A 14,775-nucleotide genomic window follows, 5' to 3' on the forward strand; every position below is an offset into this window, starting at 1 on the left:
AAAATCCGGATATTCCGGGTAGGGGGTGTCCGGATATTCTAGATATTATTCCGAATATTCCGGATTTGGTTGCAAAAGATTTCTGGCTTTTTGATTCAATTTACGCTTCCTGCATTCTTCCATGGTTGATTGTTTTATAATCGAAATTATGGGACTAATCCAACCATGGCTGGATGCAGAATGGGGGAACCACCGAACCCTCCGGATTTGGCTCAGGCCATTGCGGCCATGTTGACTGGGCGCGACGAGCAGACGGCACTCCTTCGTCGGCTCGTGGAGCAGGTGGCAGCGCCACGGCCAGGACACCACCCACCACCTGTTCCTGGGTACCAAGAGTTCCTGGGGACCCAGCCGCCGCTCTTTCACAAAGCGGACGAGCCATTGGAAGCCGACAGCTGGCTTAAGACCATCGAGTCCAAATTCACGCTATACCCATACGATGATGGGGACAAAGCTGCCTTTGCAGCACAGCAGCTCCGAGGTCCCGCACGTACGTGGTGGGACAACCACGTGGCTATGTTTCCTGCTGGCACTCAATTCACGTGGGCAGAGTTCAAGGAAGCCTTCAAGGCACATCATGTTCCAACAGGGGTAATTAGAAGAAAATTGACTAAGTTCTTGGCCCTAAAGCAGGGCAACAACAGTGTGATGCAGTATGCCCAGACGTTGAACACCCTATCGCAATATGGCAATGGCCTCTTTTGATGTCTGGTGTTATTCATTCTGGAAGATGCCTTGGATGTTAGGCCGTATAATTATTCAGATCTAATTTGGTCTTGAGATGACCTATTGTGTGATGCTTGTCATTTTATTAGTTCCATTGTCATTTCAAAATGAATATTATCTCATCTTGATGCACTGTAGCTGACGCCAGCTATCAGGTTCTAAATATGCCTGTCCATCCTGGCGTAATATTATGATCATGTACGGTACAGTAGTGCAGTTTATTTGGGGTCATTTTATTATATATGACACTGCTCTTGCTCTATTCAGACGAATTCACCAAAGAATAGGGGCCATTATAGTACTAAGACATCCAGGTACATCCTACATAATATTATGCCAGTGTTGACGATAGCATAATGTTTTGTTGCTTTGCTATCACAACAACTTCAAATCATCCAATCCAACACAACAAAATATATACTAAAAATATCTAGAGCTCATTCGATAGAACTATCATCCACTCAGTAATCCCTGATCCAGTGGCCTCCTTTGTAGCTCTTTCCCATGGGGTGCTTTATCTTCTTGGCACACACATAGCAACTGTGCTCGTCATAACCATCCGCGGTCAAACCATATCTCTTGTACCACTCCTCTTTTTGACCACCTGCAGACAATAACATTTTAGGATTGCCCCAACTTTTTAGGCATCTCACAAGTGCTAAAAAATACACTAGTTTTACAAGAGAAGACTATAACAGAGCCAGTGCAGTCATTTACTTTGAACACTCAACAAACACCAAAGTTTCCATGGGAAAAAGCAGTAAAATGGTCACTGTTATGTGCAGATGTAGGTTGTTCATTACAGGATGGCCACAAATACACTTGTTTCATGTGGAGCATCTATTTTGGTAACTCAAGTAGCACAAAACAGCTACTAGCCAGATCACCATTGTATTCTAGTTAGTTGGTTCAGTCAGTTAAGTAGGATGGACAGCTTTTAAGAGTAAGGCAAGAGCATCAATCTAGCATGTCAATGTAATATAACGAGTTGTTTCGATGAAACAAAAAAAAGGTTGAGGTGTAGAAGAAAAAAAAAACTTTTCTTGTGGCATGGTAAAAGAAAACCTAAAAACTCCACAAGGAATGACCCAAATCGAACAGCTGAAATATAGCATTGACTACTTCGAAACAGGAAAAATCTATGCAGATTATATCTGAAATAAACAAGGGAAGTGTCAATGTAAAAACATCTTAATAGTGCTTGACTCAGAATCGCAAAAGATATGAGGAAACAAGTTTGTTTTGTTAAATATGCAGGCAGGAACATAACTCGCAAAAGGAAGAATGTGACTTTTACAGTTTCTGCTGAAGCAATCAACTAAGAGAAGAAGTAAAGCATGTATATAAGATGGTAGGAAGGCTAAAGATGAAAAAGAGGAGGAGCATACCAACACAATCATCATCAACAATATTGCAGGTAGTGGTGCGGTATCCACCATGCTTATCGAAAACATCACCTTCCAAAGCCAATTCAGCAAAAAAGGTCACCTCTGACCCTGTTGCTGCATTAGTTGCCTTGAAATTCATGTGCAAATAGGAAACCAATTCAACCTTGAAATCATAAACATCATTGAGGTGCAAGTGCGTAAACTTGTAGCGGTCACCCTGTGCTTGCAAATAATTCTAATTTTAAATCAAAAGCGAAGATTGCATACCTTTTTTATTGTTCAGTCTGGAGACAATATGGGAGTAACAAAAGCTTACCGGGTTATTTTCATGGTAGAAAACCAAGGCCATGTTAGTTCTCTTTTTATATAAGCGCCTATAGTAAGGAAGCTTTTCTTCTAGTGTCAAATTGAATACATCAATACCACGAAACTCTGCTCCAACATCATCTGCACTGCCTTCCTCTGGTTCTTTGCAACGACGCTTGCTGCATATAATTCCATAATATTTTTGTTAGGTCTGAGGCTTACTTCCAGTATGTTGCATAAGATAGGTATGTTGGGTATTAGGGTTTGTAGAAGAAACTAGCTGTAAATTCGTTCCCCCCAAAGCTTTGTCTATCAAGATTAAATCCAACCTCAGGAATCATGAAGAATGAACATAGCTATCTCCTCGTACGCAAAGCTCTGGCCTCTGATTGAGGTTTAAGGGGTTGTCTGGATGGAGGTTGTGCCTTTCTCCCCAAAATTCGACATCTCCTTGCCTCAAAAGAAAAAAAGAAATAAAATTCGACATCTTCACCTCGACTAGTGATCTATCCCAACATGTAAAGGAGGCGACCCTGCTTTGATATATGGGAGGAGGCAGGGAGCTTACGCGGGCGGGGGCGGGGGCCGAGAGGCGACGCGGGGTCCCTCCCTGTCCCTGGCTTGCCGCAGTCGCGAACTCCGGCGTAGTGCTGGACCGGCCGATCCTGCCCCAGACAGTGTTGCCATGGCTAGCGCGAGAGATTGTGGATCGATCGAGCCAAAGGGTTTCTCTTTGCCACGGGTTTCTCTTCTATTGCTGACTGGGTTGCCGCGGAACGGAACGGAGAGGACCCCAAGCCAAACTCGGAGTGATTCTTTTTGTTTTCAACAGTAGGTACGTAATTTAATTTTTTAGGGTAACGATCGATCACTTGAATAATTAATGTTTTGCTGCTTCATCAATCGATTTTTGACGCAAGCACTACACTACTACAGGCTATCCCTGCAACATAACATTGTTAGTTGAGCCGGCGACCCAAGCACCAGCAAACGACATCCAGGATTTTTTAGATTATGGAAAAAGATCCAATTCGAACGAAACCCAGGATGACGCCATTATTTATCTTAATAAAGCAATCGATGTCATTTCTTTTAAAGTGTAAAATGTTAATAATAATAATTATATTTAGTATTCTGCTTTTGAGAAGATTCATTCATTATATTATTTTTTAATGTACCGTGTAATGATTGTAAATTCAGAACCACTGAACTAGTATCTCACGCAAGGAAGCATCCAATAAATTGGGTTTCTGCTCACTCAGATTTTCCTAGCTACCCAGTCCTATGTGCCTTCGTTTTGCTGGATTGAAACATCGACTGATATTAAGATACTTCTTACTCGACTGTTGTGGAGTCATTTTTCTTTTTCTAAATTAAACAACAGAAACCTTGCATTGCCCCCCTCTGGACACGACACATCCATCCTGAGACCGAAACCCAGCAACTTGGCCATTGGCCAAAGCGATTCAGATGGAGGAGTACTCCACCATGAAATTATGCCAAACGATAAATGGATGGACCAGAAGCGGTCATCTTGTCATGGATGATGACACTATTGGGATTGTCTTGTTTTCGTGCAGCACTTGCATTGAAACAATTATATACAATCAAATATATTTAGCTCTCCAAATAAAGTGAATTAATTTAGCTGAGCAAAGCTACCATTTTATTATCCCCATTTGCTATACTGCACTAACTTGACTAGTTTATTTAATTTGCGGCATGCGGCCATGGCAAAGCTCGGGATATATATAGTATAATTTCAAGCAGGGATCCAACAGACCAAGTTTGTCTGGGTAATATTTAGATTAATTTCAAATATCTCCAAGACATATCTCATCAACTGTGTCTGAAAAGAAAAGCGTCAAGGAAAAGATCAGACAAGCAAGAAGCTATCAGCTTTATTTAGTATATATAGAGTTCAGGTGCAGGATGATTTTGATTAATTCCGCGCAGCCTGGTCCTGGTATAGTAGCCCCTAAATGGCCGGTAAGCCAAAATATCGCTAGCTAAGCTGAAGCCTCAAGGACATCTTAACTATCAGCTCAAGTTTCTGTTGCATCTTGAGTTTCCATGTGATGGAGGGGATTCATCAGGTAAAAACATGGATGGAAATCAACCTGTTGTTTTACGTACTGCATAACATTAACAGGTGATTTGGTAAGGCCAGATCATCCGCATTTAATTTTATTTGGTGATAGTTTCTGTCCTCTTTTTTCTGCTATCAAGGAGGCACTGACAGTAAGACTATCTGTTACAGTGTTGGTGCCTGAACAAAAGCATTCAGAGCTGTTACTATGCTGTTGCATTGTTGTTCAGAATTCAGAGACCACTGAATATGCTATCTCTCTCGGACTGATGTTTTGCAGGTAGTTTTTTTTTCTTTTTCTGATTGGGACTGTTTCGCAGTTTCATATACGTGTAGCAGGAAACCAACCAAATATGCAGGTAATCTGTCGGATGATGAGGCCAGCAAGACCATGAAAACAACATAGCCGAGCATTTGTTGTTGGTACAGGAGATGAGGGGAGGAATCGGAGCCGAGCTAACCAACCAAGGAAACCCTGGCCTGGTTTTGTAGATAGGCCGGAGAGCCTGGCCCAGTTTTGATGAGCCCAGCCGGAAGAAGAAGAACTTCAGAGGCCCGGCCCGGTTCATCCTTGGCAAACGGAATCGACCCAGATGCCGCCGTCTCCGGGGCAGCGGGGGGTTGTACTCCGCCGCATAGCCTGCACCGACCCCGGCCTCCCGCAGGGCACTGGCTTCTGCCTCGCGATCGGCTCGCCCCCCCCCCCCCCCCCCCCCCCCCCGGCGTGACGGAGCTCTTCGTATCCCCGCTCGTCGACGGCGGCAGCGGTGCTCTCATCCGTAACCCCTCCGTCCTCGCCGCCGACCCCTCTGGCCTCCTTCTCCTATCGGGCTGCGACGACGACAACTCTGCCAGGACGCCCTACTTCCTCTGCGACGCTGTCTCCAACACCGTCCGCCAGCTCCCGCACCTGCCTGACTACGGCGGCAGCGGCACCGCTGGCCTCATCGTCAACCGCAACGACGACTACATGGTCGCCGAGCTCGCCATTTCCAACGCCGGCGCCATTCTTCACTGCTTCTCGTCACAGACCGGGGGCGAGTGGATCCGGAAGACTCTAGGCGCCCCAATGGTCAGGTCGCAGTGGTGCACTGACCACGTGCTCTCCTGCGACGGCAGAATTTGGTGGATTGATCTCTCGCAGGGCCTCTTCTCATGCGACCCCAGATTGCCCGCCGACATCTCCCAAGGGCTCCATTTCGTGCCGTTCCCAAACTTGAGGCAGCGAACATCCACATTGTTCGGGCCACGCATCCGCAGGGATCCCAGCACTCAACGCTCCATCCATCTCAGCGACGGAAAGCTACGGTATGTGGTCATTACTACCCGCGCCCGTGTGCCCAAGATCAAGCTGTGGACGCTGGCCGATCCAGAGTCGCACGGCAAATGGACGCTGGATTACGAGGTGTCTTTCGAGGACCTCTGGGCTGATCGTAACTATGAAAGAACTGGGCTGCCAAATACTGTGCCCGTGTTCGCACTTGTTCATCCTGATGATCCGTGTGTGGTATACTTTGCTCAAGAAGAACGCCTTTTCAGCTTCAACCTGCGGATGAAGATGGTTACAGAATGCGCAGCGAATGATATTGGCATCGAAGAGGCTTCTTCTGCCATCCTTCTTGCTTGGAAGCTCCCGCCATTGCTCAAAATCTCACCAGGTTTGCTTCCTTGGCCACTGAAACCACTAGCTGTTGTCAATGTCGACGTCTCCAGTCGCTTAGTAGAATGTGGTGTTTCCTACTTTCCTAGCAGCCATGGCTAGCCATAATATCTGCTCATGTGCTACATATTCCTTTGTTGTTTTCTTAGTTGCAAACTCTCGATTATGAAGAGCTAGCTACTAAGGCATGGAATGAGTTCCAATTGTAATGCTATAGCATGTAGTCAATTGAGATCATCTACTAACTTTTGTTTTGGTAGAGAACTTGTTATGCTTGAACATGATAGTTTATTCCTTATTTAACCTTTGCAAAGTAAGCAACTATCTGTGTAATTACTGCAGAAAAAATTGACTAATCCCCCCCACCCCCCCCCCCCCCCCCAAAAAAAAAACTTGAGTTTGTGTTTGGCTCCACCACTGATAGGTCTGGGAAAGCACGACCCGATTTAGACTTATATATATAGACTGCCAAACATTGCTCACCTAACATTTGTTTGATGTTTGATTTAATATAGGTCCATCACCAGCAACTTCAGCCTTCGATAGGCTTGCGGGTTCTTTTTGTGATGCATTTTCCTTCAATCGTGCACTTACGGACATGGAGTTTCACCAATTTGCTAGAACAACAATTTCATATCTTAACGAGGATATCACAAAAGAGGTAATTCATCCTAATCTCAGGTGACCTTATTGCCACGATTCGATAGATAGATTATTGGGATAAATGCCGATAAACAAAGTGTATAGGAGGTTTTCTTCTCATACGGCTTGAATGGTCACCTCTTCACCATTATAACTCATTCTTGGTGCAGAGATGACTAGTAGTACATGCTTGTGTTTGGGTGAGAGGAAATGGTCCGTGCCATGTTGTCTTCCTTCTAGTGGTCCACATCAACGAAATAGCATATAAAAACATTGCAGGGGTGATCTTAGACGATATTGAATACTTTAGAGGGTTAAATACCCGATTATATTTGATGAGTGTTATCTAGACAAGACTCAATAGCTTGTGTGTGAAGTAGAAATGACTTGCATTGATTTCTTAAAGAAAGGAAAAAGAAACAAATTTCATTTATACCCTTCAAAAACTTTAGTGGTCTCTAAATCTTTTCCTTTATCACTTTCCAAACAAATTTACTTTTGTTCCTTATTACGATCCAATTCTATTGTTGTCTTGTTGAGACGGTTGAAAATCATGCTTACTAGTTCCAGAAACCTTTTTATCATTGATTTGTGAAATCATTGGGTTTAGACATTACTTTAGGATTTTCTTTTTTTTCTTTCAAAAGAGTAGCAACATAACCGTTCTTTTTTCTTATTTCCTTTGATAAAGCATTTCACTCTAATATAGAAATTGAATATGAACACAATTGATTCATAGACTTTTAACTGAAGAAGTTTTTCCTATTTTCTAAAATTGGGCTTCTTTTTTCTTATTTTAACCTTCTCCATATTCTTTTTGGCAGGAAAACAGGCTTAAGGTATCTGACCTTCAGTCCATTTGCTATTTTGATGACAACGTTGATGGCCGACAAAGACAATATGCCCACATCAACTTCAGTGCTCAAGCTGGCTCAAAAACGGTCCTCGTATTTGCTGAACTTGCTAAAACTGTTGAGGGCAGCGATCTTTGGAACTTAAACACATGTAAAATATTAAACAAGAACATGCATGGTAATGTTTTTATTTTATGTTCCAACCACTGTTTGTATCTTCTAGTTGTATAGATAGATTTTATATATGTTGGCTAATTAGTATGTAGCAATTGAAAAATAAATTCTTTATTTACTATTAGTAAAATTTCTAATAAATTCATATAGGTGGCCTTCATGATGGAGATGTTGACATGGGACAGAACCAGGGGACAAGAAAGAGGAAGAGAATATTGTTTTGCATGTATGGGTGAATTGATGCACCCCAGGGGTGGCTTTGTTGGTGGTCTTAGTAGTGCTTAGAGTTATGAGAGTTATTAGTAGCAACATAATATGCAAACAATTGTAGCCTCTTTTTGTGTCTTATTTATTATGTAAGCAGCTTTACATGTGAGTCTGTGAGCCAATTCCCTCAATGCCATTAAAATTTTAGCCAATCCCTTGATTGCCATTGACCCCACATGTCATAGACACAAAAAAATCCCTTCAATGCCATTTAGTGGCATTCAAGGGATTGACGAAAATTTCAATGGCATTCAGGGAATTAACTCAACGTTACATGGACACGACAGTTTGGTGCTATATCGCATATCCGATACGTATTGGATACGGATACATATTGGATACGCCCCAGATACGTATCCTCTGAGTATCTGACTTTTATTTTTTTAAGAATATTGGAGGGTTGATACATATCAAGTCGACGGATACGGCCCAGCCCACTAACACACGTTAACTACCCCGACGCCCTAGCCTTCCTCGCTCCGCAGGTCCGCCTGGTGACGCCGGCGCGCCGCAACCCCGCTCGCCGTCCGCCGGCGACGAGCCTCCGCCTCTGCTCGCTGGCGACGAGCCTCCGTCCCTGCTCGTCGGCCGCCAACGACATGGATCCAACCCCCTGTGACGCAGATCCAGGCCCCTGCGACGAGGCGAACTCCCGTGAGTTAATCCCCTTCCCCCTTCTCGATCTCCTCTTGTTCTTCAGTTCGTGGCTACTTGTTGCTTGATTTCTTTGCTCCCCACTTCGTCTTCCTGTCCCCATTCTCGATCTATTCTATTTGTGCAAACGTGCAGTTAGTGATTTCCTGTTGCTTGATTTCTTGTATGCAGTAGATGGCGTCTCCAAATATGAGTAGTGTAGGTAGTGGCAGTGCAAGTGCTAGTGCTAGCATAGGATCTGCAGCCACACACACAACAGACATCAAGGCTCCACTTTAGGATCATGTCACCATTCTGGAGAAGCATAAAACTAGTGGACGAAATGCTTTATGGCGCTGCAAGTACTGTCCAATGCAAAAACCGAGTAGTTACACTAGAGTTGAAGCTCATTTGCTGCAGAAGGGAAGACAGAGAATAGGTAAATGTCCTAATGTTATATATGAAATGCTTAGTGACATGAGGAAGGAAATTGAAAGGTGCAAGGATCTGGTGGAAAGATCCAAGACAAGAACTGTTTCTTTGCCTACTGCTCCTTCCTTAAGCAATACTGCTGACACCAACAAGAGGAACAAGAGGGGGCCTATTTCTGCATTGGAAAAAGCTTGGGCATTAGAAGACGTAAGCACTTGGATGCTTTAATTTGTAGAGCAATTTATTCTGGAGGGATAGCTTTCAATTTTTTGAGAAATCCATATCTTCGAGAAGCCTTTGCCTTTGCTTGCAGCCGCAACATGCAAAGTTATGTGATTCCTGGTTACAACAGAGCTAGGGAGGGACTTCTGAAGCAAGAAAGGAGGCACATAGAGACTTTGTTGGACAGCAGAAAGAGCACATGGGCTGAGAAGGGAGTCACAATCTGCTCTGATGGTTGGTCAGATCCTTAGAGGCGACCAATCTTCAATTTTGTTGATGTTTCTGATAAGGCACCTATGTTCTTGAGGGCTGATAATTGTGAAGGTGAGTACAAATCAAAAGAATACATTGCTGAAAAGTTGAAGGGTATAATTGAAGAAGTAGGTCGAGATAATGTAGTACAAATCATTACAAATAATGCTGCAAATTGCAAAGGTGCTAGTCTCATAATAGAATATGAGTATGATAACATATTTTGGACACCATGTGTTGTGCATACCCTCAATCCAGCTTTGAAAAGTATATGTGAACCTAAAATAGGAAATAACCCTTCTGATGAATAAATATTTGCTGGGGGAACTTGAATTTATGCATGATGTTAAAACTGAGGCTGCTCTGATAAAGAATTTCATAATGAATCATGGCATGCAGCTTTCAATGTTCAACGAGTTCAGCCATTTGAAGTTACTTTCTTTTGCTAAAACAAGATTTGCCTCTGTTGTATGTATGTTGAAGCGGTTTGTTGAGGTCAAAAGAGCCCTCCAACAAATGGTGATTAGTGACAGATGGAGTGTGTACAGAGAAGTAAGAGATGATTCTCCAACTCCAACAGCCCAAATTGTAAGGACTTGATACTTAATGATGTATGGTGGGACAAGGTGGACTACATTCTTAGGATTACTACTCCTATATATGAAATGATTCGTATGAAAGACACTGACACACCATGTCTTCACTTAGTTTATGAGATGTGGGATTCAATGATAGAGAAAGTGAAGAAAGTCATTGTTGACACCGTTTTTTTGGCACGTGTCAAAGGATCGGTGAGAGAAGGAACGCCAGGTTGGAAATAATGCTGATATACAGAAGGAAGATATTGGGCATGGTTTGATGCCGATCAGATGTCTCGGTGTTTTTTAGGCAGGTTTTGATACGAGACGGTCTCGGTTTGGAAGGCGGTGTTTTCTATTTATTAAAGTAGGTTTCTTAAGATAGAATCATGCTTTGTCGTAATCGGTTAGGATTGTGTTAGCATGGGGTATAAATATGAGCCCCCGAACTATTGTAAAGATGGATACACATCCAACAAACAAACTTTACTCTACTTGCAATTTACTTTCTCGTCGGTGACTTCACCATCTTTTTCTTTCAGCGAGTTTTTTCGAGCTGATCAAGGACGCCTCACATTCGAGTGACTTGGTTTGCTGGTAAGTTTTCGTCTACTGAGTAAATCTGAGCTTTAGCTTCCGGGCGCATCGTTGTGGCTTCGTTCAGATCTATTCAAAATTTACCGAATTTATCTAAGCTTTGATCTCGGGCGCATCACTGTTTTTTCTTGTTTAGATTTATTCACAAACTATCCGGCTTAGTGATCTGTTTAATCGACTGTAAGCTCCTTGTTTATCATGATAAATCTTGTAAAGCCGATCAGATTGAATCATAAGCCTAGCTTTGTCCATATCCATACATTCGTGGATTTGTACATTGTTACTCGGCACGTGTCGGCTTTAGATCCAGCCGTCTAATTGCTTATCGGCATCGGCAGCTTATTGCCAATCCGTTGTAGATCGCTTTTAGTACACGCATATCATACCCGATCCTTTGTCGTCATCTGTATCGGCAGAGCCTTGCCGATACCCCGCGTAAGAGTGATTCGGAAATTCAGCCGATACACGCTTGAATTTGACTGTTTGCTGTTTCCTTGTCAATATACAAGTCAAATTGACTGGCACGCCTTGGTTCAAATCTAGTGCAGTCCGGGCTTGGCGTACGGGGCTCCTGGGCTTGGTGTGTGATCATCTCGCATCAACAGTCATATATCGATATGAGGGCAAGCAAGAAGATGAGGAGTCAGACTTGTACTCGGTTATTTATGACATATTGATTGCTAGGTGGACAAAAGGAAATGATCCACTTCATTGTTTAGCTCATTCACTTAATCCAAGGTGCAAAACTACAAACTGCCATTCAAATTTTTTTATTCACTTGTGTCATTCAGATTTTTTTCATTCACTAAAATCATAATGCCAAATTGCAGATATTATATCAAAAAATGGCTTGAAGAAGGTGTTGGCCATGAACCACCCCACAAGGATAAAGAGGTATGAAAAATGAGGATGGTTTGCTTTAAGAAGTTTTTTCCCATGCTAGAAGAGTTGGCTAAAGTAAAAGAAGAGTACTCGGTTCTCTAGTTGTTCAGAAGAATTTAGTGATCCTGACTCAATCCATGATAGATGGGTTGTTTCCCCTATGACTTTGTGGACAAATCATGGACAATCTGCTCCCTTATTGATGAGTTTGACCATGAAATTGCTTAGCCAACCAGCCTCATCTTCTTGCTGTGAAAGAAACTGGAGCACATATAGCTTTGTCCATAGTGTCAAGAGAAATGCCTTAACTCCAGAGCGTGCTGAAGATTTGGTCTTTGTGCACTCAAATCTGAGGCATCTGTCAAGAAGAACTGATGCATACAAGACAGGAGAGACAAGAATGTGGGATGTAGGAGGGGATTCTTTTAATTCACTTGGTGGTATTGGCATTCTTGAAGTGGCTGACCTATCCCTTGATGAACCTGAATTGCAATTTGTGACTTTTGGTTTGGAAGCTGATGCTTCGCAGGTTGATGACAATGAAACAAATGAGGAATAGAAACCTGATGTGATCCTGAATTGCAATTTGCAAGCCTGAATGCCTTATTGCCTTTTGCTTTTATTAATTTCCTAAATTTGAGACTGTTGTGTTTGAAAATTTGAGGCCTGCTGCTATGCTGTAATAGAACTTAAGTAGTTAAGTATTGGCACTTTTATTATTGAGAATTTGAGACCTGCTGCTATGTTATGGATTTATGGTGAACTCTACTAGTATTTTACTAGTCTACACTTGTGATTTGTGAATTTGATGTCATGCACTTGTTTTGGCTGGTAATTGCTATTGTAAGGTAATTTACTACTTTCACAAATTTAATATGTGCCATTTTTTTATTTATAAAATAGTAAAACATATCCGCGTATCGGGTTTTTTAGGAAATTGCCGTATCCGCGTATCCGTATCCTTCGATACCGATACGCATATCCATATCCGTGCTACATAGGTATGTATAATTGTATAGGCCTTGTTTAGTTGCAAAATTCAAAATCCAAATCTATCACTTCGAAAGGGAATCGTACATGCATTGAGTATTAAATCTAGATAAAATAAAAAATAAATTGCATAGTTTGCTTGTAAATTGCGAGATGAATCTAATGAGCCTAATTAGGCTATGATTAGACACTAAATTGCTACAATAATTGCTATAGTACACATACTCTAATGATGGATTAATTAGGCTCATTAGATTCATCTCGTAGTTTACAGACGAGTTCTGTAATTAGTTTTGTGATTAGTCTATGTTCAATACTTCAAATGTGCAAATATTTTGTTTCAAAAACTTTACGGACGCAACTAAACGAGGCCTGAAATGTAATCTGGTTTTGAAATGACTTGTGCCTTGAAGCTTACAAAACCACTAACCTATTTTGCAATTTGAACAGCACTTGGCATCGAGTTAAGTATGCAGTGGTATATCTTTTACTATTTTGCATGCAGTGGTATATCTTTTCTATTTTTGTGTGTGATCTGAGTCTCCAGACATAGTGTGATATGTTTGGTCCTAGTTTTGACCTCAACCAGTTTGTTTGGTTCAAAGAATGAAGATGATTCGGATGTATTTGTAGAGACATATACACGATAGGAGTTACATGAACTAATATATTATCATTCATGGAGTCCATTAACTTAGAGAATGACCAAATACAACTATAAGAAACTAGAGGGAAACTAATGAGCCATGTTTGATTCACACATGCAAGGTTGTAAAAACTTCAAATTATAATATTTTCTAAAGTGTGACTTTCTAAACAACCTTCTTTTTTATTGTTAGAGAAAGTGAGTCTAAAAAAAACACATTCTGATATGTAGGAACATGCATATTTGCCTGCATGAAACAATAACAAATTCTGGAAGGATAGTGATGGTAGGTTTCAAGATGCTCAAAAAGTAGATTTTGTAATCGGCTTTTGAGCTCCATTATGTGTACTTCATCAATTTAGGAATTATGGACTTGGCGGTAGTGGTGAGCGGACATGCAACTGTTTTTTCTAGCGACCACGCTCCCGAGTCCCGACAACTAGTGGCAAAGAGATAAGAGGCATGTGCTTCATGGTGGATCACGTGTCTGGCAAGTTTATCTCCCGAAGCATCTTAATCGCTCGTGGCTTGATTTCATTTTGATTCTTCAGTCATTTCTCAATTGAAGGCTTCACCTGTTCTTGTGTTTTATGTTCTGTCACTTGTTCAGCCTCTTATTCTTTCCTACTAAGTTTTATGAATTCATTCGTCATTAATTCAATTTTTGCATGTTTACAAAATTTCTGCAAACCTGATCTTGAGTTGTAGGTTTTGAATTAAATTTAATATTTTAGTATCTCTTATCATTCAATTTATTTTTCCTATTTCCGTTAAGTGTTTTTTTCATGTATTTAGTTAGGGGAACTAGAATGTTGTACATAACACAAGAATTGCTCTGGAAACCAAAAATAGGAGAATGTACTTTAGAGCACTGCAAAAAACATTGGCCAATTCAGATATTCATTTTGTATTTCAGTCTTTGAGTACTGTCACAATTCTGTGTTCTCACTTTATTCAGTTTGCATCCTGTTTGACCCTTGCTTTCTTTTTCATATTCATCGTCTTCTGTCCCATGGTTTCAGATTAGACACAGGGTGCATTCCCATGTGATTTTATTTTCATTCTTCACCACTACGTCATGTACCTGTTGACGTCTTTTACGCAGCAACACACGAACGCGCTAGATCGCGCAGCACGCAGCGATGCTCCTTGCAGCGCCGCAGCACCAACTGGTATGATGGACCGGTCAGACCAGTCTCGCCAGGGCAGCCCGGCGAAAATCCAACGAACGCCTGCTCGGGAGGAATCCCGTTGGGGCAAGCTCACCTTGAGTTGCCCTAGGCTTGGCAGACCAGCTAGGGCATCCTCAAATGTCATGGAGACAAGAGAAGAACAACATGTCGAGGTTGAAAAAGGTAGGGTAAAGAGAAAAGGTAAAGATAATGAAAGATAAATGTATTTGATAGATTCGATTGGGTTGGATCCTCAATCGACCGT

At 41.9% G+C, this 14,775-nt stretch overlaps 1 protein-coding gene across 2 annotated transcripts; it reads right to left on the bottom strand.

Annotated features, from left to right (window-relative positions):
• Positions 1–998: 998 nt before the first annotated feature.
• On the bottom strand, positions 999–3,201 carry LOC120672104. Of its 2 annotated transcripts, none has more exons than XM_039952398.1 (4): positions 2,989–3,201; positions 2,431–2,599; positions 2,115–2,331; positions 999–1,330 (listed from the first exon to the last, which is right to left on the bottom strand). In XM_039952398.1, exons 1-4 carry the CDS (start codon positions 3,105–3,107, stop codon positions 1,188–1,190), a joined length of 648 nt encoding a protein of 215 aa, XP_039808332.1. In that variant the 5' UTR covers positions 3,108–3,201; the 3' UTR covers positions 999–1,187. The 2 variants fall into 2 exon arrangements, with proteins under 2 accessions (XP_039808332.1, XP_039808333.1); XM_039952399.1 differs by lacking the exon at positions 2,989–3,201 and adding an exon at positions 2,750–2,972.
• Between the last annotated feature and the right edge of the window lie 11,574 nt (positions 3,202–14,775).

Source organism: Panicum virgatum, chromosome 5N, assembly GCF_016808335.1.
Source record: "Panicum virgatum strain AP13 chromosome 5N, P.virgatum_v5, whole genome shotgun sequence".
In the NCBI taxonomy this organism is placed as follows: Eukaryota; Viridiplantae; Streptophyta; class Magnoliopsida; order Poales; family Poaceae; genus Panicum; species Panicum virgatum.

Bases quoted from the DNA above. Each gene is read 5' to 3' on its own strand.
- LOC120672104 (XM_039952398.1), bottom strand. From the start codon at position 3,107: ATGGCAACACTGTCTGGGGCAGGATCGGCCGGTCCAGCACTACGCCGG. The intron at 2,600-2,988 runs GTAAGCTCCCTG...AATTATATGCAG, and splicing joins CGGCCCCCGCCCCCGCCCGC to CAAGCGTCGTTGCAAAGAAC. The intron at 2,332-2,430 runs GTAAGCTTTTGT...TTGCAAGCACAG, and splicing joins TCTACCATGAAAATAACCCG to GGTGACCGCTACAAGTTTAC.